Genomic DNA, 23,670 nt, shown 5'->3' with positions numbered 1-23,670 from the left:
ACGGTGGCGAAGGTTATGAAATGTATTTATTTTTTGAAAGATGTTATTTCTCTTCGATCTTTTTCAATTCGTTACATTTAATTATTAGAATTCGAAGTAATGTCAAATGTATTGGCATTTCTAGGGTCCGTCCTAGTGAACGGTTTTTGGACCCCCCCCCCCCTCCTCCTATCAATTTTGTACATGACCAAATTAGTATTTATTTAGTATTATACAGGGTTAGGTTAGGAATTAAGACACTCCCTAGGCCGAGCGCTGCGGCTAGGACAGGCTAGGGGCCCGACCGCTGCGGCCATTAAATGAAAATTAAACCTTATTAAAGGAAAATTAAACCTTATTAAATGAAAATTAAACCTTATGAAATGAAAATTAAACCTGTTAAGAGACTTTCTGGGCTGAGCGCTGCGGCTAGGACAGGCTAGGGGGCCGATTGCTGCGGCCATGGGTCAGTTTAAGTTCAGACACTTTCTGTAAGATCCATGTACAAAATTGATAGGAGGGGGGGGGGGTCCAAAAATCGTTCTCTAGGAATATACCCATTTCTACAAATCGTTGATAAAGAGAAAGCCACTTTTGACTGCTATTCAGAAAGAGAAGAGTTTGAATATGCTACTATTTCCAATTTTTGTTAATTCTAGTTTTTAAGTATTTCAAAAATTCAGCCTAGGTAAAACAAGACGTTCAGCTTGACCGATTGGGCTGAAATTTTTTGTGGACACTCATGGGTGGCCGGGTAGTGTTAACGGCATGAAAAAATCGTTTTTTTTCAAATTCTTCTTTTTCCAATTTTTTTACCACGGGCAACGCCGGGCCCTTCAGCTTGTATGTATATATGATTACAGAGCGTGTCATATGAGAATGGGTTTTCACCAAATACAAACAGAGTTTTTAAAGACCCCTGTTTTTTCTCCAGCAAATGTTTAAAACAAGGTTTAGAACTGATTTAATCTAATTTCTTCTATATTGTGTCTAAAAAATACCGATATAGAGCAAAGATCCATTATGATGTGAGACAGCTTGTAATTTATTCAAATTTATTTATGTCATGCTGGGGACTAGGAAGTTATTTTTGTCCAGGAAGGCAGAGGGATTATGAACCCCCCCCCCTCCCCCTAAAAATATGTTATACCCTCTATATATTGGACATTTTTGCTTGAGGGTTTTTTTTGCTGAATTGAAGATTTATTTAAAGATGTTTGTGTATTAAAGTAAAATAAAAGTAGTACCAGCTGATGTCCCATTTTTCATTTTCAAAAAATAAATTTTCATCAGGATTTCATTAATTTATAACAAAAAATTATTCAGTGGTTGATATAGAAGCATATGATTAAATCGTTTTCCTATGTTGACAGTTTTTTCAACTTATTAATAAAGGATTGATTGATTTAGATGGATTACTGAGTTCTCTCTGACTAAAGCTGCTGAAGCATTCCAATGCATTGAACAGTATGCAGCTAATCTAATCAGCCAACCCTGGAGAACAGAGTATAGAACTATCAGACAGGTATCTAATCAGCCAACCCTGGAGAACAGAGTAAAGAACTATCAGACAGGTATCTAATCAGCCAACCCTGGAGAACAGAGTATAGAACTATCAGACAGGTATCTAATCAGCCAACCCTGGTGAACAGAATATAGAACTATCAGACAGGTATCTAATCAGCCAACCCTGGTGAACAGAGTATAGAACTATCAGACAGGTATCTAATCAGCCAACCCTGGTGAACAGAGTATAGAACTATCAGACTGGTATCTAATCACCCAACCCTAGAGAACAGAATTTTCAAAATTACATATACAGAGGATCAATAAAGTATCGGCAATCAATTTGTTTGGATAGCAATCTCTGTTCTTTAAACCTTATAATTTGATGTAAATTTTGACATGAAGCATTAGGATCAAGGATCAATTTTATAAAGTAGCATTGATATCAAATAGCCTAGCGACAATATTGAAGGGGAAATTAGTTCAGAAACTTACACTTGGCCCATTTCTAACACTGAGTTTTAGAAATGGGCAAAAATTTGAAAAATGATCTTTTTCAAGCATATACATCTTTAAATCCAAGCCGAATGGAACAAAACTACACCATACATCTTAAAATGCCTAAAACTATTTATTAAAACAAGAAATGTCAACTTTGAACTAATAAAAAGGTCTGGGGGGTTCATAACGGGGCCTCTTTTTCAGATTTCATTTCAAATTAGTTCAAATGAGAATTAGTTCTTGATACTTGATTTCATTTTCGAACATATCCCTATTTTGAAACAATTGCCCCATTTCGTTTTGGAAGAAATGCTGGTTCTGAGTCAATTACTATAATTCATATCAATGTCAATTTTCAACCATTTACGCACTTACGTCACAAAACAAGATGTTTAAGTAAAATAAAAAAAATGAAACTAAAAACATATTGTTCTTCTTTGATAATTGAAAACACATCACGGCATTGAGAAAACTATAGATTTAACTAGAAATGTGGGAAATTGCTTGTAAATGCACGAAATTAAATCAATTTTATTCTCTTATTTAACAAAAAAAATGTGGAAACTTCGGTTTAAATAAAAGAGAACTTTTAATAAATTTAGATTTTTGTAAATCGATGTTAAATAAAATGTTGGTTATAATTTTTACCATCGACTTTTACTCCCAATATTGGCCGGGATCCTAAAAATCTAGCCTTTCATCTTGCGCCCATTTCTAACACTCAGTGTTAGAAATGGGTCGAGTTTTAGGTCCCCTGTATTGTTGAGATAAAACACTTTCTTTTAAGTGTTAGTATGATAGTTTCGTATTAAGCCAAAAGAGAAATATGTTTAGTTCAACATAATTGACGACTCGGATATAATGCGTTAACACTACCATCACTCAGTGTACCACTTTGAGTGTACCTCATTCTAGAATATGTTTAGTTCAACATAATTGAAGACTCGCATATAATGCGTTAACACTACTATCACTCAGTGTACCACCTTGAGTGTACCTCATTCTAGAATAAATTGTGATGTCATGTTTCACATAAATTCTGTCATTTTTTAAAGAAAGTTTTGATAATTTCTATTTTCAGTTTAATGGGTTCTACATGCACAACATCAAGAGTGTTCTCTCTGGTGCTGAGAAGCTGTTCTTTGACATGGGATATGCAAGAGATGATTCAAATCCAGAAATATTGAAACTAAAAACTGGAAGGTTAGTAGTCCCACTCCCCTCATTAGTATTTAGCAAATCGTACTTAGGGTACATCAAGGATGTAATGCAAGGAAAGTTATTTCAGAAGTGTACACATCTTTTGTACTGCAGTGTTCTGTCTCTTGGCGCTAATGTAAACACAAGACAGATGTCGAAGCCTGACATGGGATCCATCTTTCACATAAAAAATCAATGAAATATTCTGGTCATTGGAAACTATTATGTGAATTATCAAAAATATCAAAATTTAATGCTGTTAACCTCGGATACTAAACGAACACTGATAAATCTATTCTTGTTTACAAATTCCGCCCAGAGAGAACTGGTTTCAATATGTACGCAAAGTATATGCGACAGCAATCAACTTTCCTTGTAATTTACAACCTTGTAGTACATAATATATATATAATAAAGACTGAACAAAAACAGACAGTACAATGTAGTACAATACAGTATAGTACAGTTCGAATGATCACTGAAGGTTTATTTATTTTATTTAAAGAAGATCGCTGGGGTTGTTCTTGGCCCCAGGCAATCCCACCCATCAGCACTCCCCCTATCTTATATTATCGATACGCATATTCATCACGCCTGGGGTAGCCTCTAAGGTACCTCTAAGTATAAAGAGACTGTTATCTGCCCTGAAGATATTCAAATCAGACCTAAGGAGTTGCCTGAAGGCAGATATTCCAAACGCCCTCCTTCTACTAAAAGCTAATATGAATTAGACCTGTTTTTTTTCATCCAATAAAGTAAAAAAAATCATTATCATTTTGTGCAAACTAATTCAGCACAGCACAGCACAGCACAGCACAGCACAGCACAGCACAGCACAGCACAGCACAGTACAGTACAGTACAGTACAGTACAGTACAGTACAGCACAGCACAGTACATAAATACACAAATACTATTAATTAATAAATATACTTAAATATACTTATATATACTGATATATTTAAATTTACTTAAATACTGTTAGGTCTGGTGAACCTGCTGTAAACCTGGATGCTGTAACACAAGTTGCCCGAGATTGTCTGCTCGCAAGAATGGAAGCCATTATTTTACAGGTTTTTTTTATTTTTACAATTCTAATATTTTTAAGTGATTATTTTCTTATTTCTTTCTAACTTTAAATAACCAAACATTTAGCTTGGTTCCAAGCAAGGGTTTATTTAATCCGATAAAGAACTTCATCAAATTATTCCAATTATAAATGGTGTTTAGGAGATTTTCACCGGTGTGGTTCCTCAGTATCCGATAGGGTTAGAAGAACTTGTGGAGTTTCGAAGAGATCATATTGGAACACCTGAAGATGCGATAAGGAAACCTAATGTTAATATTTGTTCATCCTAGATTGAAAATGTGAAATTTTTTGGGCAAAAACAGAGGCAAATGGTATAATAACATTATTTCTGTCAAAAAGATTCAGAAGTAAAAAATGTATCAAACGTATGTTTTCATGTAAGGAGCTCCAGAAATGGAGCTGCTTCGGGAAGACCGCCTAGTAAATGGAACTGTCTCCTGCATCTCCTTAGGGAACCGCGGTCCGCTGGACTCATGGATAGTGGATACGTTTCGGCGGCTATGACTGCCGACCCTTATTTCTCTGAATGTAGGGTTGTCTTTTAATAATAATAATAATAATGATAATGTATTTCTTTAAAACTTANAGGATTTTTTCAAAAGTATTCTATAAAGATAAATCTGATCAAGATTGTTCCAAAAGTTATTAACATTCCCTTTGAAAATTCAAACTTACATATTTTTCGCGAAGTTTCCCTTAATATTTGGTTTGGTTTATAGGGAGCTGATGTATCGGCGGAACCAGAGTAGGTTCCAGTTTCCTGGCACCCAACCTTTTAACGGTCTACAACAGGTCTTTCATTTTCTTCTTGCTCACTGATTTTTTTTGTCATTGCATTCTAGCTTTTTTATGTATCTTGATCGATTATTTCCATAATTGTTCTGAATGAACACAAAAGAACTCTGAAACTGATGGTTCCGAAATTGAAAAAGTAATTTGACCCGAATAGTGAAACCCTGTAAGATTAAAATATATTTAGAACTATGCTCCCTTCATGGCTCCACTGCCTGGTTTCAATGGGTTTACCTCTCCCAACAATCCGTTCCCAGCCACCAGCCCACTGTTTCCAGGGGGACCTGGAGCATTCAACCCAGGATCCATCTCCGCCTTCTCAAACCCTTACCAGACAGGGTTCATGGCTGCACAGTATCCCGGAGTACATCTTCAGAATCCACAGGTTAGGAATGAAAATAAATTTTGGCCATTTTCGTGCACGTCTAAAAATTTTACAGTTGCTTTTTTCATACAAAATTGTCGTCATGTTTCTTCAAAATGCTCTTAGAATTTGTAAGAACTAAATTTTTACGATAAGAATGAAGAAAGTCAAAATTATTAATTGGTCCACGTTTTAAATACAACTATTTCTTTTGGTTTAAAGGGTGTGACCGGCTATGTAAGGTAGTTGAACTGAGTGTTGTGCAAAACTGCTTTCGGATTCATTTGAGACATTTTACACTTTTTAAAAATCTGTAAATCCTGAGTTTGAGCGCAAATTCGACGTTCAAAACTCCTACTTTGGGGGTGGATACGTTTTTAAAATAGGTTTTTTTAAATTTTTAAATAACAACGACGAAAAATAAAGTATAAATTATACCGTAATCTAATTAGATGGTTAGGAACATATTTCTTAAAAGGAATTTGTCGATAAATCAATGTTAGAATCAATTATTTCGTTTTCATCATTATATTGAATTTCTTATTTTCTTTGAATTTATTACAAGATTTCTTCAAATTCTTCAAATGTCGTCTTTTCAATAATAATTCCAGAAAATCTGCGGAAAATCTTTGAATAATGAGAAAATAGAAACAAATAAATGTACAAGATTACGTATTTTCGATGAAAAGATTAATTTTTATTTCCTCAACCTGTTCCTAAACAACCAATTAGTTTACTGTAGAATTTTTTTTTATATTTTATGTCGTCGTTATTTAATAATTTAAAAAAAAATAATTCTGAAAACGTATCCACCCCCTAAGTAGGAATTTTGAACATCGAATTTGCGCTCAAACTCAGGATTTACAAATCTATAAAAAGTGTAATATGTCTCAAATGAATCCTAAAGAAGTTTTCCACAACACTGCATACTAAGTTCAACTACCTTACATACCCAGTCACTCCCTTTAAGCAAAAGGTAAAAGCTGTTAATTCATAAATTTTGTTTTTATCAGATGAATGGAGGATTACAAGCAGTTCCTGCATTCCTTCCTAACGGAACACCGCTAAACGGAACCCACGGGAACGGTTCCATGATGCCCCACGGTGTTCCTGTAAGTAGTGTTCCTGCAGGACTAATGTGCAGCGTTCCTGGAAGCCTGGGTTCTCAAGGAACGGGTTTAGGTTCTCCGGCGGGTAGTTCTACATCTACCCTGAGACAGGGTCAGATACCAACAACCATCCTGGATCTAACAGGTTTGCTAACTTTAAGCTTTCAAGATTAAAAGATTAAAAAATTATATCCAATTCAAAAAAATTTGGAGGGTTAGCCGAATCCAGCAAGTTGTTCTTTATTTCATACTTCTTATCACAAAATTTTGCCTTTTTCACCCTAAAATCGTTTATTTATTTGAAGATTGAGTTTGAAAAAATTATTTACCATTTCGAAGTTTATTCATCTCCCTAAAGATTCATTATTACTCATTCAATTTTTTAATTACCCACCCATCCTTTTCATTTATTTATTCAGTGAATCCAGTACCTCATTCTGTCAGGATGGATGGGGTCGGGGTTTCAAATATGTTTTTTAAATCATTAATTATTTAGTTAGAAATTATCAAGTTTTTGTTTGGTTTTCAAAAATTATTTTTCGTTGAAGGAGATGACACGAGGATGGTGGAGGGTGGAGGAGCCCGTCCTAGAGATAAATCTGAGCGTGGTGTCAAGCCGAGGTACAACGAGACCAAGACTGACCGATCTCGGCCTGTGAAGGAGCGAGGCCGCGGGAGCCGGGGGAGTAGGAGTGGAGAGCAGGGGGACAGCTGGGATTATGTCTACAAGGTATGGGGGGCTGGGAGGGGGTTCCCCCCACCCTATTCAGTGCTTATTATTTTTTATATCTTCTTCACTTAATTTTAATCTCTAAAGAAAGCCTTCGATACAAAATTCCAGTGTAACTATTTGCAAGCTTCTTTTTAAGGCAAAACTTCATTGGCATTAAACATTTTTATTTCCCTTTTGGTAGAATCAGCAACAAGCTCCAAAAAGCACTTTTTCTTTCGCTCTATCTGTTGCTTGACATAGTATTAATTTTTGATTTGAGATTTTCATTAAATCAGACAAATAAAATATAGGAATACGTCTCTTTTTCTTATGATTTCTAAAAGCCCAATGAACATGAAGCACATTTATTGTTCTGTGCACAGACCCATTTGACTTAATAATTAGTTATCCAAGCGTGTATTTATGTATGTGCTTTATATTAACATCAAAAACGTACGAGGTTTCTTAAAATGCATCTTCCTATTTCACAGATTTATGGAAATCACTGTAGGAATGTTTATTAGACTACTTCCTTAAAAGACTGCTTTTATTAGGAGCTTGAACAGCAAGGGTACAGCAAGGACCAGGCTGAGAGACCAGATATATTAGCTAACAACAGGTAAACTTGAAAAGGGACTGTAAACGTCGTTTCAAGTGACTCTCCTGTCCGATTCACAATAGTACGCTTTAAATGATCCTGTTCAATATTGTTGATAATATCGTCGTTGTTTAGCTGAAAGTCACATTAGAGAGAAACCACAATTGAAGACATCAATCTTTTGCATTCTTGATCACAAGAAACTTTAAAGGGTATCGTTGTGAATCGAACCTACAAATCTTTGAAATAGAGATAACTTGAAATAGAGATAACTTGAAATAGAGATAACTTGAAATAGAGATAACTTGAAATCGTTCGATTTTGTCCAGGCAATCCTATCTGGGAGGAGAGGAACTACTGACAAGTGATGAAGATATTCGTAGAAACTTTAATCAGCTTCAGCTCAGAGATACAGATACAAGGTATTTTTTAACATTCATTTTTGTAATTAAAAAAAATATTTTTGTTTTCACTGAAATAAGTTGAAGGAGTCATTATCATTATAAATTATTAGCTCGAGTCCTAGTTATTCCCATCTTTCTTTTTTGACAAATTTGAAAGTTTTTTCGACACCTCGGACGACGAGTTGCCAAATGCATCGGTTCGGGACCTAGGTACAAGAAATTGTAGTTGCATTGCAATGAAACGAGCACCCTGTAAACCCTGAGCGTTAGCAAAGCCGAACCATTGAAAAATATTATGTAAAATGTTATGTAAAGTTGATTTTTAATCCATTTCTTTTTCATTATTTTCCCATTATTTTCCATTATTTTTCCATTATTTTTCCATTATTTTCCATTATTTTTCCATTATTTTCCATTACTTTTCCATAATTTTTCCGTTATTTTCCATTATTTTTCCATTATTTCTCCATTTTTTTCCATTATTTTCCATTTTTTTTTATTATTTTCCATTATCTTTTTACGCGCAATTGAAAGAACCATGTCCGATTTTTAGGGATATGACTAGAGGAGGAGGAGGAGGAGGAGAAGGAGAAGGACGAGGACGGGATAAATCTAGGACTAGGAACAGTAGAGAGTATATACCTAGAGAATTAACGAGTGAGAGTGAACAGGATGTTTCAAGATACAGTTCTGCTAACAGCAAGAACACAGAAAATAATTACAGGTCAACATCCATTATATCCTTGAAGTAAAGGAGACATTATCTAACACTGTCAATGACAATTTTTTCTTTAATAAATTGTACCGCATTTTTGTAACGAGGTGGGACACAAAATGGTTTAAGACAGAGGCGTATTCAGGAGAGGGGGCTGTGGGAGATCAGCCCCCCTCCCTCTAATCAGTGAAATCTATGGTTTTCATGGGGTTTTAGGGCCCCAAATGGATACTGAGCCTTCCCCCCTGGACAAATTTCTTAATACACCCATGGTTTAAGATCAACAATCATTATAAATAGCCCTTCCCTATCTTTTTTATTGTTTCTGTATAGAGAGGAAAAAGAGGAGAAGCTGAAAAGGAAACAATCCCTTTAATATTTAGGTCACAGGTTCAAGAGAGACCACAGAGAACTAACAGAGGAAACAATCAGCAATCTCAGGGAGCGCAGAGACCAAGGAAACTAGAATCAGGTTAGATCAGGGTACACAGAGACCATGGAAGCTAAAATCAGGTTATATCGGGGTACACAGAGACCAAGGAAGCTAGAATCAGGTTAGATCAGGGTACAGGGTGACCAAGGAAGCTAAAATCAGGTTAGATCAGGGTACACAGAGACCATGGAAGCTAAAATCAGGTTATATCGGGGTACACAGAGACCAAGGATACTAGAATCAGGTTAGATCATGAAACACAGAGACCAAGGAAGCTAGAATTAGGTTAGATCAGGGTGCACAGAGACCAAGGAAGCTAGAATCAGGTTAGATCAGGGGTTCGGTGGCGTTATCATTATTGTTTGCTGAATCTATATTGTTATTGTTACTTTTATTGTTGTTGTTAATTTTCATTGTTGTTGTTGTTGTTTTTGTTTATTTCTATTGCAATGAATATTGTGATGTTGTTATTGTTTCGTATTGTTGTGATTAATATCATCATTGTTATGTTTATTAAGATGAATGGGAGTGTGGTGCTTGTACCTTCCATAATCCAACCTCTGTGAATATATGTGAGATGTGCAGCAAAACAAAAGATAAATCTTACAAAACAACTCTAATGGACGGAATAGATAAACGTGTAACTGAGGTAAAAAATATTGAAGTCTAAGTAAAATCGGTAATTTCCTCGTAAATTCCAATTGGACCCCCCCCCCTCCCCGCCTTCTAAAAACAGCATCTCAGTGAATTTGGTTGATTTGATCTATCCATCTTAACCGGTCCTGGAATAATGTGTGTGTAATAAATCTATTATCTATCTATTTATTCAGACCCGATAATTCCGATTTTAAGATCTAAATAACTCGAAATTTGTTGATAAAAAAGTTGGTAAAATAAGAAGGAAAGGTTTGGAAAATGTTCTAGATATTCTTAAAAAGAGGAAATTGAAAGCGAACACATTTTGGCATGATTGATAATGCCTTTCTAATATCATTTTTTCACTCTCAATTAAATGTTCTTACATTTGTTGGCACTTTTAGCAATGTCTTATTTATGTTTTTTCTCTCAATCATTATGATTAACGTCTTTTTAAAGTTTTTATTTCTCTTAGTTCAATATTTTTTTTCATAAAGATTATTTTAGTTGGGGGGGGGGGGGGGAGATATGTATCACTGGTTTAAGTAATGATAACTAGATATTGTTCCAGGATGGTGCTAAGAGTATACAGTGCGGTCGTTGCACCCTACTCAACCCTCCAAATACAAAGGAATCAATCATTATAAAAATATGATCAATTATGATCTAAACAAAGCGTTTTTGAGAATATTTTTGCCTTATTTAATCAGGCTTTGAAAAGGTTTGATGCATGGAGCTATTTAACACCGTTTCCGCATACTTCATTCATGGCTATTTATTTATTTTTACAGTTACTGAGATTTGGGTATAATAGTATAAAACCAATTGCAAATTGATGACATTTTATAAATTTTTTCGATGTCTCCGAAGTTCTGGGTTTAACTGTAGAATGTTTGAATGTCAAATTTTAATTGTTGAAAAAAATCTGGTGAAACTAATGATTCGTTAAAGGTGTGTGAGGCGTGTGGTGCAAGCCTAGGATTAACTCCACCAGTTTAAAACTCCGGAATATTAGAATTTATCCTCCGTGGAAACTTTTATTAGTCTCGTATTGAGCATCCATCCACGAGATTAAGAAAAAGATAAAAATTTGTGTTTATGCGAGCTTTTGATTTTCTTAATGAACGAAAATCATTCGTTTTTAAATGCAGCCAATTTCTTCGATATTTATTTATCTTCCATCTAAATCATTTTCCCATTCAAAATGTCCAATATTTTACTTTTTTATGTGAATTCATAAAATATTTCAAACTAATCGAAAAAAGAAATTACTCAAAATTTAACCCATCGTAAATTTTCGCCCGAAGAATTGTAGAATGTTACGGAACAGATCGTTCTAAAATTTTAAGTTTTTAACTTTATATCCAATGTTTACTGTTACGGCCCACAAAGCTAAGATATTTCTGATCAGAAATAATGTCTTCCAAACGCTTTTTGTATTTTTCTTCATAATTGCAACCTTCCAATCCCATACCCTTGTTACTTCATGCCAAAGTTTATAAACATATTATATTATTTTCCGTGCAACTGAAAATATTGTATCTTCTGTACAACTGAAAATATTGTATTTTCTGTACAACTGAAAATGTTGTATTTTCTGTACAACTGAAAATATTGTATTTTCTGTACAACTGAAAATATTGTATTTTCTGTTCAACTGAAAATATTATTTTTTTCTGTTAAACTGAAAGTATTTTATCATTTTCTGCACGATTGCAAATTTTTTTAATCTGTTTAAGTGCTTTTTCAGTTGTGCAGGATATTAACCGTTAGCTGTACAATGTACATAATAGAACACATGTATATATGTACAGTATTGTTACAGGTTTAATACAATCCCCATTGGATTGTTTCTAATACTCTTTATCTAGTCAACCAGCTTATAATTGTATTTTTTATAATTTTTTGAAATTGTCCTTTTTTTTGAGTCAAGCAACACGGACTCCATAAAATGAAGATAATCAGTGGCTTCAGAAACAACCCTGATGCAATCACAGATTCAATTGTTGTTATTTTTCACAAATTTTCAAAGATATTCAAATGTTAAATTGGTGCTACTTTCACAACTTTCAAATTTTTCTAGAAAAATGGCAGGAAAATGAGCCGGAAATTAAGATTGCCGATATTAATTGCGGCATCTGCGATTGTAGTCTATAATATTGGTGCCAAATAATGTTAATTTTTTCAGATATGAAATGAACGACTACAGGTGAAAGACACAGAGAAACACATTTAAATATTATTAATTCCCATATTTTTTATCAACAAAAATGTTGTTTTTTATTTACTCTTAAAGTCATTTGGCTTATAATATTATATTATATAGTATATAATTCTGAAATGTTAACTTAAATTTCCGATAGTTCTTAGGATCCGCAACATTTAGACTTTTGGATCCGGATCCGCAAAAATATGCAGATCCACGGATACAAGGGGCAAAATGTCAACCAAAATTTGCAATACTAATATTTTGCGCCCAAAAACTAATTTTGAACTGTTGCAAAAAGAGGTTATCAAAAATATTTCCTTATCTCTAAATGGTTCATCTGTCATCAAGTTTTAGCATAAAGATACCAAAAAAAGAAGACAAATAATTCGAAACAGTAAAATCTGTAAATCTTAAAGAAATGTTTTTAACCCGGATCCGGATCCATTTTTTCCCAATGCGAATCTAGGATCCGCACCACAATTAAATGATCCTAAGCACTTATTTCCGATATTGCTCTAATGCTGTTATGTACAAATTTGACCATTTTGTACAGTATGAGCGGGGAGAGGTACATGGAATCTGATTTCTACAGTGACAGTGCGTACACAGCTGACATTAGTACAAGAATGAGGGTCCCTGATAGGTACAAATTTATTCTTGTTGGATTTTTGATCAATTTGAATTGATGTGGTTACCTCGGAAAGAGTTAGACAGAATTTGATAGAATATTGTTGAAGAATTTAATAATTTTGTTTTGAATTATTTTATTCTGTAAGAATTTGAAGTTAGTAAGTAAGCCATTTGAATTTGATTTGGTCCTCTAGTTATTATGATTCCATTTAGTTTAAGTTTATTTGATTTCATCTTATTTGATTAAATTTTCCTTGATTTAAGTTTTACTTGATCAGACTGCTGGCCCATAACGGCAACGGTGTGAACCATGCCGAAGATGAAGAAGAATTAAGGTGGAGAGAGAAGGGATCAATGTTCAATATGCAGGTTCCAGACAGGTGAACATATAGTTCGTGTTTAGAGTACAGGTTCCAGACAGGTGAACATATAGTTAGTATTCAGTATACAGGTTCCAGACAGGTGAACATATTGTTAGTGTTCAGTATGCAGATTCCAGACAGGTGAAAATATAGTTAGTATTCAGTTTACAGCATTGGTGTAAATAAGGGTGGTTATACATAGTACATACGCTGGCAAAAAGCACTGAATCCTAAAAATTCACCGTCAGATATGATCCGCTAAAACCCATTTAGACAAGGGTAAGTTATTGGAGCTCGACCTTGGAGCTCTACGTAACATAGCCTATAGGACATGATACTTTGACTGCAGGTTGAATGTTAATAGTAATATGATGAATATATACTTTGCTTGTCATTTGTATCCAATAAACGTCCAAACGTCCAGAACCGATCGGGCCCAAATTTTTATGGGACTTCATGTGACCTCAGGGAAGGTTTATGTATGATTGAATTTTTAAAAATTTGCTTCTAGCAAAATTCCATTTTTAGTAATTTTGAAAATCCGCAAAATTTTTATAAAACCCGCGAATTTTTGTTTTTGTTTTACAATGTATTCGAAGTGAAAGTGTTAGCAAATGAAATAGAAGATGGCGGATCATCGCGGACTTTTCATACTTTTATTAGCTGTTTTAAAAAGTCTCAATTTACAATGGACAACCTTTAGGGTATAAATTAAGTCAGGTGAAAGCTGAAAGGTGGTAGACGAAGACTTTTATTTGATAGAGTTTGTTAAATCCAGAAATGATTGGGAAATTGACATGAAACCCAGCTAAACCCCATAATTTGATATACATCATGAATAAGGTTGTACATTGTCTAAAATGTTAAAAAAATGCCCCCCCCCCCTAGAAAATTCTTATTTACGCCCCTGGTATACAGGTTCCATACAAATGAAAAATGACTATAAAGAGTTAGTTTTTGGTTTTTAATCAAGTTTATATTTATAAAATGAAATCAAAACGTCCATAAAAAAAAACTTTATTAGCTTATTTGTGTTTCTGTATCCACGAGCCTTAGCACCCTGTATTTTAATTTATCTCTATATTTAAATACCACTGATCTCATCCAGCCACAGATCACCTGACAATTTCCTTCCTCCCAATCAACTCCTTACCTATCCAAAAACATATCTTGATATGTGTAACCAATTATATTCAGTATCGTTAATTAACTTCAGGCCAACCACTCAAAACAACCAACCCTGGCTAGGCGGGTCCAAACTGCAGAGTAAATTGTGATTGCTTATTTGTAATTTCTCATGCTTTGTAGTTAAAAAAAAATATGAAATATGAAAGAACTAATTTAAAATTGAAGAAGGTCTTGACTCTTGGGAATGGGGTTCCAGCTTTTAACACCCTGAAGTGGTGTTCTGAATCTTTTTGTGTGTCTATACTCATTTGTGTGTACTTGTATTTTTTTATAAATTAAATATTACCCTTACATGTAATGATTTAATTTCATCTCAGTTCATCTTATTTCATTCTATTCCATGAAATTTCTTTTAATGATTTATTAATTGGTTAGGATACTTGTTGCTGGAAGTGATCAGCATATTCATAGTAAGAGTACTCCACGAGAACTCCAGCTAGAGAACTCTGTTATACCTCCTTCGCCAGACCTTGTGAGGGTACAAACTCCTCCCAGGTAACAAAATAGCAGTGCTTATAAATCGTTACTCGGGGATTTGAATTTATCCATAGGTAGTTATTATTATTATCTTGTTCTACTTATTATCTTGCTCTGGAGAGAGTTTTAATAAAAATTTTGTGAAACATGTTATAGAATTTTTCTGATAGGAAAGTACATTTATTAGAATCAGTTTTCACCTTTTATGTGAACATGAGTTTTTGTCAAAAAGATAGTCAGATGTTGCCAAGTTCTTCACTTATAGAAATAGAAATGCCTTTTTTCAGGAAAATGTTATGATCAATGGACTTTTATACTAAGGTCTAAATAAAATAATGAACATATTTTATTGTACAAAGTTAAACAGTATTTATCCATGAAAAGATAATTGTCTATTGATAATATTGGGCATATCTTCTTTACTTTTCGTGATTTTTTGCATCTATTTATTGCAACAAATATTTAAACCTTCATAATACTAAACATCAGTTAAGTTTGATTAACTAATTATTTTTATCATATTTAATAATTAACAGTTTTTAATAAAATATGAAAAGGAAAATAAATTTAGGGATTTTAAATAAATATTTATTAATGAGTATATTGTTAACAGTACTTTTTCTCTTCAGGACTAGAAAACTTAAATGTCCTTTGGAACAAAAAAGTCTATATGTGTCCTTAAAGACAAAAAACTATTCGTGTCCTTTAGGACAAGAAAAGTGAAATGTCTTTTTGGACAAGAAAAGATATATGTCCAATAGGACAAGAGAAGATATGTGTCCTTGAGGAAAAGAAAATATTTATGTTCTTAAGGACAAGAACATATATTTATTCTTTAGGTCAAGAAAGTTGCATGTCCATGAGGACATACAAAATGGCATGTCCTTTAGGACAAGAAAACATAAATGTCCTTGAGGACAAGAAAGAGAACTGTCCTTGAGGACAAGAAAAGATATATTTCAGGAGTATAAGAATGGAGGATGTTATGTTCCCTACGGTCCATGATCAACCGTTTTGCCCAACTCCCTTGGAGTACCGTAGGTCAAGTCAAGTAGAGCTTTGGGGGCATACTAGACTTAACCTGCCCCAGTTAAACAGATGTACAATCAACATTAATAAGACATCAGAAATCAGCTTTCTCTCTATTTAAGTCAGAATTCTACCTTTGATTGACTGGTACGGGATAACAAATCAATATGAATTCTACCTTTGATTGACTGGTAGGGTAAACAAATCAACGTCAATGTTTTAACTGACAGGGCCATTTTTGTAACATGTATTATGTCCTTTTTGGTTCAGGGTTTATTAGGTGTTGTTATTATTGTCATACAGTCCTCTGAAGATAATTTAACACCTATGATAGACTTCTTTTAGTTTTTTACATTACAATTCTATTTGAACATAATTCTGGTCTTTTTGGTCCCTTCACAATTAAGCTTGTTGCAGTTGCAGAAAGAAAATTTTTGAGTTTCTGATTTGAACATTTCAATTTATGTGCAAAGATTATATAGCTGCATTCAGACCATTGTAGAGCTATGAATGGCTTCCCATAGTTTTTAAAAGTTGAACAATTTTTATCCCCCCCTCTCTAGGACACAACAAATCATTTATCTGCATGATGGTATTCCAAGAATATTAATAAATAATAATGGTCTGCATGGGAGGACAAAAATACTGTACATTGCACCTAGAGTCTTAACAATGCACAAAGTTTAGATAAAATTACATAGCTGTACAGATCAGTGATGCTGATGTTGGCAGTTTCTTCCTGAAGACATTACAATCATAAGTTTTTTCGCTGTTATGTTTTAACTTTGACATAACCTAAGCTTGAAATTTTTGAACTAGTAAAATGAATGCATTCAACTGATATTTAAGTCACTAAGAGAAGAATGCAGCAATTACTATGTGTATAAGTACTTTCTTATACTTAACTGCCCTTATACACATATTGTATAAATAAATAAGTAATGGGCTGACCCTAGAAAGCTAGAATGTAATTAATAGAATTTAAAGAGCTATTTACTACAAGATCAATAAAAATAGCAACTTTATTGCTAAATGCTTATCATCCAATGGTTCACAGTTGGGAAAGTTAACGTTGAGTAGAATAATAGATGTGTAACCTTGTAGGTCGATCAAGCTTGATGACATAGCTTATCCATCCGCTGGAGAAACCCAGGACCACTTCTCCCCGCCCAGATATACAAGAGCACCTGAACAGAGATCTACTAGAAAAGGTTTGTGTCTAACATTAAAAGTCAGTCTTGCTAAGATTGTTTAGCCATTCTCTGCTTGATCATTTTACTTGAATACCATTGATGTCTTAGCTTGGGTTTATACAGTGCTAATCATAAATTTGCTCCACTAGAATAACGAATTGTGTATTGTGTAATCCTAACTAATACTTTATTCAGATCGGACCATAAGTTTTGATCCAGATCTCTCCTTAAGTCATGGCCATGATTCTAATCTGTCCCTCTACGATGAGGTGAGTTAATGAAAAGTTAATAAATATTGGCCACCTTGTCAGACATTATAAAATTGGTAAATCTTCTTTTTAGAATAAAAAGATACTGAAATTCTAGACAAAATTAATTTTTCTTCTTCAAGGTTCAGCGAATGAGAACTCAAATGGCAAAACTTAACCACCGACTGATGGCAACAGAGATGGAAAATCAGTTGCAAAATCAGCGCTGGCAGGTAAAATAAACCCGTTTGTTGACAAATGACCCTCTCAACAGGCGGTGGTCTAGGGGCCCGTTGAGAAATCACTTACAGACGAAATTTATTAAAATATTCGTATAAGAACAAAATCATTTTAGTATTTGTATTTGTTGTAGGTTTGCTCCGTGCTAGTTTCCGCCTACTTCCTTGTCAAGGCATTAATCTGGGTGAACAGGCCCTAGTTACGAGAAGTCTTAACTTCTTCAAGTTTTAGTAACAAGTGGCATATTGAGTGGTGCGCACAGCTGTTCTCGTGCCGCGTTCAAATCTTGAAGATTGTAGATTTTACTCTTGAAACCTGAACTGTAGTCGATTTGTTCCGTTGTATGGGATACATTTGATGTAGAAAAATCATATTTATCTGGGATCTAAAAACAAAATATGATTTTTTTTGTCTTTTTTTATTTGGTTTGGATCCCAGTCTAGTTCTAGTTGATTCATGGCATTAATCTTGCATTCATTATTGTTGTGATATTCATTATTCAAGGTTCAAAAAACAGCCAATAAATCATGCTAAGCAGGGTTTTTTTTTCATAAAAAAGTTAATAAAATTCATTATTGATTTATCTCTATTCTTGACAATTTTTCACACTGATTTATTGATAGACTTATCCTTCACTTTATATTTACATCCACAAGCTTTATATTATTAGTCTTTAAATAAATCTTTGCTTTTGATAATTGTGATTAGTGTGAAGAATAACTTTCAGATCAAGAATGGTTGATTATGCTCAAGAGCAGCAGGAAGAATTAGAAGCTATAGAGTCTATTTATTCAGAAGAGATCGATATCATCGGTGATGGCCCACACAGGTTTATAATTAGCATATACTGGTCACTGGTCGATTTAATTAAACATAGAAGGCCCAACCAAAGAAATCGAGTTTTTGCCACAAACTCTGATTTTCCAATCCCTATATCTTTGAAACCCATTTTCCTGGAACTTGGATGTTTCAACAACTACTTGATGCTTTTAAAGTTGATTTTAATGTGGATTAAAATTAAAAAATTTGCAAAATAAACTTAAAACTTAAATACAAACTTTCCATATTTTCTATACTGCATAGTTTATTATGCCTAATTATTTCCTTGTAAGAATTGTTTTTCTTATTTTTAATTTATCTGTCTGACAGAGGTTTATCACTAAAAAGTCAATTCGCTCGACTTGGAATTTTGAAAACAATTTTAGAACATTTCGGTTTTATAACTAAGACCCATACTGACATTTTCTACAAAACTGAACAATAGATTAGTGTAAAAATACACAAAAATATACTTTTCTACCTTTAGGGTCTTCTTAGGTTTTTAGATTGATTATTTTCGTTACTTTATAATTATTATTTAAATTGGTAAACAATTGTTGTCGCGGTGTTCTTCATTATTTCTTTAATCAGAAGGTTGAAGTTTTTTTTTTTTGTAACTGATTCATTTCACATTTTAGCAAAATTTCTAAATTAAAAATGAAAGAAGATGACAGTTAATCCACACTAATATTTTTTTTTTAAATTGATATAGGGGAGGAGTTCAACATTGTTTTAATTACCATATGATAAAATTTTTGTAAACTATTTTTAGATTTACAATACCAGTGAAAACAGAAGAGTATAATGAAGATGAGGGGGAGGGCAGATATGTTCTTTTAAAGTAATTTTTATTTTATTTTTTTATCCCGAAATTTACGGTTTTTTGTCTAATATTTTATAGATGCTATTTAATACAAGGTGTCCCATATTGTGGATCGTGCACAGCTCTAAATTGAGATATTTTCTAAAATAACAGAAATGTGGGGTGGGAGGGTGGGGGGTTTGATAATACTTGGGGGCGTACCCGTTGAGGCCTGAAACCCCCCCTGGAAACCACCAACGATTTCAGTGATACAGGGGGAGATGAGTTTCATTGGCCCCCCACCCCCTATATACGGCTATGGAACGAATCTTATGAATGCAATGTATAAAATACAGATTTCTTGAAGTTTTGAAGTGCTGAAGGGGTTGTAGTGGAATATTGAATGGGAGCATTACGACATTTTTTTATTTGATTTTGAAAAAGTATATTTCTTATAAGGCCTGAGCCGGCGATTTAAAAAATTCAAGAAAATACGACTCGGGTCTAAGCTGTCAATGAGCCTTATTTACGGCTCGGGCTTTCGGATTTAAGTTGCATCTAATTTTTAACAGAGTTTAGTTCATTAAACCGGTTTAATGTTGTAGTTGGCGGATTTTCATAGTTGGAATTGGCGCATTCCGGGTTTAGATGAGAATAAGACCCAACATTGAGCCTTATTCTTCACTAAAACCAACCAAGGTCGGTTTTATTTTCATTGGGCCTAACTCGTTAAGTCGAGCCTAAGATCTCGCAGCTGTCAATCACGTGACACAAGCTGTCGTCAGAGTTGGGTCGAAGATTGGGTCTTAAAGTCGGGTTTAAGGAATTACGACTCGAGCCGAAGCTTTTAAATCGCGGGCTCTGGAGAGAAAATTCTTTTATTAACCCCACTTTAAAATTGATAAACACTCCCTTTCAAAGTCTGAATTAAAATTTTACCATTTTTCCTTAGGTTTACATTTACTCCTAAATATCCATCAGAAGCTCCTTTAGTAGAATTTGAAGAAACAGAAAATATAGGTATTTTTAAACTATATTAGAATTTAAGCTTACATAGCTTTTAGAGGGTTTTTTGTTGTATTTTAGTAGAATATAAAGCTTAAATATTTATTTAATTTTTTACTATCTTATTGTTTTACTTAGACGATGTACATCTTGATGAACTACATAAACATCTTGAAGAACAAATTGAGGAAAACCTTGGAATGCAGATGGTATTTACCATAGGTAAAACGGGGGCTATATATGGGGGCGGTATATCAGGGAAACAAAATGTCACCTAGGAAGAACTAAGGATATTGTATCCAGTGCTTAGGATCCGGATCTATTGTTTCCGCAAGATTTTGGCTTCCTGGATCTGGATCCGCAAAAATATGTGGATCCACGGATCCGGATTCAAAGGGAAAAATATCAACCAAAAACTGCAACAACAAAATTTTACTCTCAAAACCCAAATCTGAACTATCGGAAAAAGAGAGATTATAAAAATTTCCTGATTTCTGAATGGTTCATCAAGTTTTAGCATAAAAATAAGCAAAAAAAAATAATACAAAAAATATGAAAATTCTGCTTTGTTAAAAAAAATTCAGTAAATTTTGAAGAAATAACCTTGATCCGGATCCATTATTCCAGTGCGGATTCAGGATCCGCACTGGAATCTCTGTCTAGATATCTAGATATCTATCTTTCTTTCTTTCTATCTATATATATATCTTTCTATCTCTCTATCTATCTCTATATCTAGTAAGTGCCGCCCTGGAATGGTTGTGTGAAAAGAACGACCAGATCAAGCATGATATGGAGGAAGCTGCGAGAAAGAAGAAGGAGAAAGAGGAAGAGGAGGAGAGGAAGAAATTGGAGGGAACAAAGGTAGAATTTTATTGATCGATTGTTTTCGTGATTAACCGCTGATCGACCGATTACTTTTGTTATTATCAGTTGATTGATCGATTGTTTTAGTGAATAATGTATGATTCATCGATTGTTTTTTTTTTGGCAGATAACTGTTAATTGAGCGATTATTTTTCTTGATTTGCAGTTAATTGAGCAACTGTTTTCGTGATTTGTCGTTATTTTAGCAACTGTTTTGGTCATTTGCCGTTAATTGAGCAACTATTTTCGTGATTTGCCGTTAATTGAGCAAATATTTTCGTGATTTGCTGTTAATTGAGCAGATGTTTTCGTGATTTGCCGTTAATTGAGCAACTGTTTTCGTGATTTGCCGTTAATTAAGCAACTGTTTTCGTGATTTGCCGTTAATTGAGCCACTATTTCGTAAACTGCCGCTGATTGGTCGATTGTTTTAGTAAAAAATGGCATAAAATGTATTAACCGCAAAAGTCACTTAAATAAAGAAACCACAATTTAAAAAAAAAACTTTTTTAAAAGATTGAAATGGGTCAAACATTATTGATCCTACAATTGTGAATTGGACATCCAAATAAATTAAAAGTCCCTTAAAAAATACATTTATTTTATTTTAGGTAACAATAGAATCCTTCCTGGCGTGGAAGGCTGAATTTGATCGGGAGAGGTTGGAGAAGAAGGGAGTCAAGGTCCTCACGGGCAAGGAGAAATTAACAGGTATAGGATCCTCTTCCCCCCTTTTTGCTTAACAAATATGGCGGAGATAATTATTTTTGAAAGTTATTTTGAAATGCTTGATAATTTGTCAGGCCTTTGACAACAAACAAATAACAAATAGAAAAAATTACTTTTACAGCTAATAAAAAACGAAACCTCCAACAGACTTAAAAGATTGGGTTTTGGTTTAACATAAAAGCTATTGCTGCCCGATAATTGATAGTTTAAGTTATCTTTGACTTTAGCTAATGGTTTATGATCGAAACCATTAAAAGCGTCAGAAACCAACCAAATCCCTAACAATTTAAATAAAATTTTTAAGGTAAAATATTTATTTATGTATTCGCAGGGCGTGAACTTTTCATGAGCGATACAACTCTAAATGATTCTGACATCAAGTTCTTGGCCGCCGCAGGGGACACGGCTATTACGGTCGACGAATCACTTTTCGAGGTAATTAATAGTCATCAGGAGCCGAATTTTTAACTCGAGCTAGATCGCTGAATTACTTGTCACCGATTAAACTATTTATCTTTAGTGTTGATTTGAAGTTTATATCGTTAAAACAAAGAAAGATACCTACGACCGAATTTTATGAATTTGAATTGGTGATTCAGGACTCCTGATTCAGGACCCAACTCAAATTGATAAAATCCGGTCCCTTATTTCCTCAAAGTTAAAGAACCCGCTAAAGCTAATATTTTTGTGGCATTTATACACTTTATTAACTTGTTATTGCTCCGAGTTTTAGGTCGTCATTTACGTCTTTTTTTGTGGGTAACCACTAAACATGCATTTACGTCTCTTTTTGTGGGTAACCACTAAACATGCATTTACGTCTCTTTGTGGGTAACCACTAAACATGGATTTAAGTCTCTTTTTGTGGGTAGCAACTAAACATGCTTTTGGGCGTAAATAAGAGTAAGAGGAAATTAGATTACCAAGATTACTGGAGTTGTCAGATGTACTTTTGATAAAAGAATCCATCAACAATCCTCCCCCCCCCCCCATTTATGATCTCGGGGAGGGGGGCTGCGCTCTTTACCAATGATTTCTACAGCTTAGATGGAAAAGAAAAATGTCTATGATTTGTTTTCCAGATAGAAAATAGCTTATTGTTTATCAGATAAAGGTTTAAAGGGTGCAACAAAAAAGTCACTAACTATTGAGAAATGTGTTGAGTCCTGAAAATGTTTCAGGAGCTGGATGATCTTGATATTGATGATGATGAGGAGAGTGATGACCCTGACTGGAATCCTGGAAAAAATGATGATTCAGATTAAACAAGGAACAGAGAAGGATAAATGTGCTCCCCCCCCCATCCTGGAAAAAAAATTTATATGAAAAAGATTCAAAATTAAAAAGGCAATTTTCTCCCCTTTAAGCGTAAAAATTATATTTTTCACCTATTTGAAAATACATCTAAGACCCAGCTATTGAAATTTGTTTGGAAATGTCATAGTATTATTGCAAGACAACTAAGCTTTTCACTAAATTTCTTGAATTTTGAATATTTTTCATTTGTTTTTGAAACAGAGATATCTAATTTATGAAAATTTATAAATATTCAACTTATGAGACACTTGGCTTCTTTTATCAATTTGAACAGTACAATTAATCCAATGTACGCAAAATGTAGATTTCAAACATTTTCTTATCATTTCCCATTTCTGATTTTTGTTCACAGATTTACATCCTGCGACTGATTCTTGAAGAATACAATCAATCAATCAACCATCTTCTTATCTCTTCATAATAGAAAAATACACATGTTGGAGCAATTACAGCATTTAAGACCAGTCCAGAACAATATTTTCTACTTTCTTTCAGAATCAGAAAATGCGGGAAGAAA

General features: G+C 33.8%; 3 protein-coding genes across 4 annotated transcripts; all 3 read left to right on the top strand.

The window, feature by feature from the left end:
* The first annotated feature begins 1,385 nt into the window (after nt 1-1,385).
* Nucleotides 1,386-11,107, top strand: LOC111705754 (uncharacterized). The gene is made up of 15 exons (XM_023478399.1): nt 1,386-1,504; nt 3,068-3,189; nt 4,171-4,258; nt 4,416-4,513; nt 4,995-5,067; nt 5,255-5,452; nt 6,445-6,685; nt 7,089-7,270; nt 7,807-7,871; nt 8,180-8,272; nt 8,808-8,978; nt 9,353-9,441; nt 9,921-10,051; nt 10,610-10,669; nt 10,990-11,107. The coding sequence occupies exons 2-15, from the start codon at nt 3,083-3,085 to the stop codon at nt 11,035-11,037; spliced, it is 1,644 nt and encodes a 547-aa protein (XP_023334167.1). The 5' UTR covers nt 1,386-1,504; nt 3,068-3,082; the 3' UTR covers nt 11,038-11,107.
* Nucleotides 11,108-11,713: 606 nt separating this feature from the next.
* Nucleotides 11,714-18,153, top strand: LOC111705756 (transport and Golgi organization protein 11). 2 transcript variants are annotated; one of them, XM_023478403.1, is made up of 9 exons: nt 11,714-12,247; nt 12,801-12,890; nt 13,156-13,257; nt 14,803-14,922; nt 15,868-15,945; nt 17,038-17,144; nt 17,322-17,395; nt 17,518-17,607; nt 17,748-18,153. In XM_023478403.1, the coding sequence occupies exons 1-9, from the start codon at nt 12,234-12,236 to the stop codon at nt 17,811-17,813; spliced, it is 741 nt and encodes a 246-aa protein (XP_023334171.1). In that variant the 5' UTR covers nt 11,714-12,233; the 3' UTR covers nt 17,814-18,153. The 2 variants fall into 2 exon arrangements, with proteins under 2 accessions (XP_023334171.1, XP_023334172.1); XM_023478404.1 differs by lacking the exon at nt 15,868-15,945 and having other exon boundaries at nt 11,719-12,247.
* Nucleotides 18,154-18,307: 154 nt separating this feature from the next.
* LOC111705758 (RWD domain-containing protein 1) lies at nt 18,308-23,650 on the top strand. The gene is made up of 9 exons (XM_023478405.1): nt 18,308-18,443; nt 19,206-19,274; nt 20,188-20,255; nt 20,379-20,462; nt 20,980-21,104; nt 21,719-21,818; nt 22,168-22,271; nt 23,018-23,106; nt 23,506-23,650. The coding sequence occupies exons 1-8, from the start codon at nt 18,349-18,351 to the stop codon at nt 23,099-23,101; spliced, it is 729 nt and encodes a 242-aa protein (XP_023334173.1). The 5' UTR covers nt 18,308-18,348; the 3' UTR covers nt 23,102-23,106; nt 23,506-23,650.
* The last annotated feature ends 20 nt before the right edge of the window (nt 23,651-23,670 follow it).

This window comes from Eurytemora carolleeae, unplaced genomic scaffold, assembly GCF_000591075.1.
Source record: "Eurytemora carolleeae unplaced genomic scaffold, Eaff_2.0 scaffold578, whole genome shotgun sequence".
NCBI classification, from domain to species: domain Eukaryota; kingdom Metazoa; phylum Arthropoda; class Copepoda; order Calanoida; family Temoridae; genus Eurytemora; species Eurytemora carolleeae.
This window is presented reverse-complemented; position numbering and strand designations above follow the sequence as displayed.

Bases quoted from the DNA above. Each gene is read 5' to 3' on its own strand.
- LOC111705754 (XM_023478399.1), top strand. From the start codon at position 3,083: ATGCACAACATCAAGAGTGTTCTCTCTGGTGCTGAGAAGCTGTTCTTT. The intron at 7,271-7,806 runs GTATGGGGGGCT...TGCTTTTATTAG, and splicing joins GCTGGGATTATGTCTACAAG to GAGCTTGAACAGCAAGGGTA. The intron at 8,979-9,352 runs GTCAACATCCAT...TTTAATATTTAG, and splicing joins AACACAGAAAATAATTACAG to GTCACAGGTTCAAGAGAGAC.
- LOC111705756 (XM_023478403.1), top strand. The intron at 14,923-15,867 runs GTAACAAAATAG...GATATATTTCAG, and splicing joins AGGGTACAAACTCCTCCCAG to GAGTATAAGAATGGAGGATG. The intron at 17,145-17,321 runs GTTTGTGTCTAA...TACTTTATTCAG, and splicing joins ACAGAGATCTACTAGAAAAG to ATCGGACCATAAGTTTTGAT.
- LOC111705758 (XM_023478405.1), top strand. From the start codon at position 18,349: ATGGTTGATTATGCTCAAGAGCAGCAGGAAGAATTAGAAGCTATAGAG. The intron at 20,256-20,378 runs GTATTTTTAAAC...TGTTTTACTTAG, and splicing joins TGAAGAAACAGAAAATATAG to ACGATGTACATCTTGATGAA. The intron at 21,105-21,718 runs GTAGAATTTTAT...ATTTTATTTTAG, and splicing joins AGAAATTGGAGGGAACAAAG to GTAACAATAGAATCCTTCCT.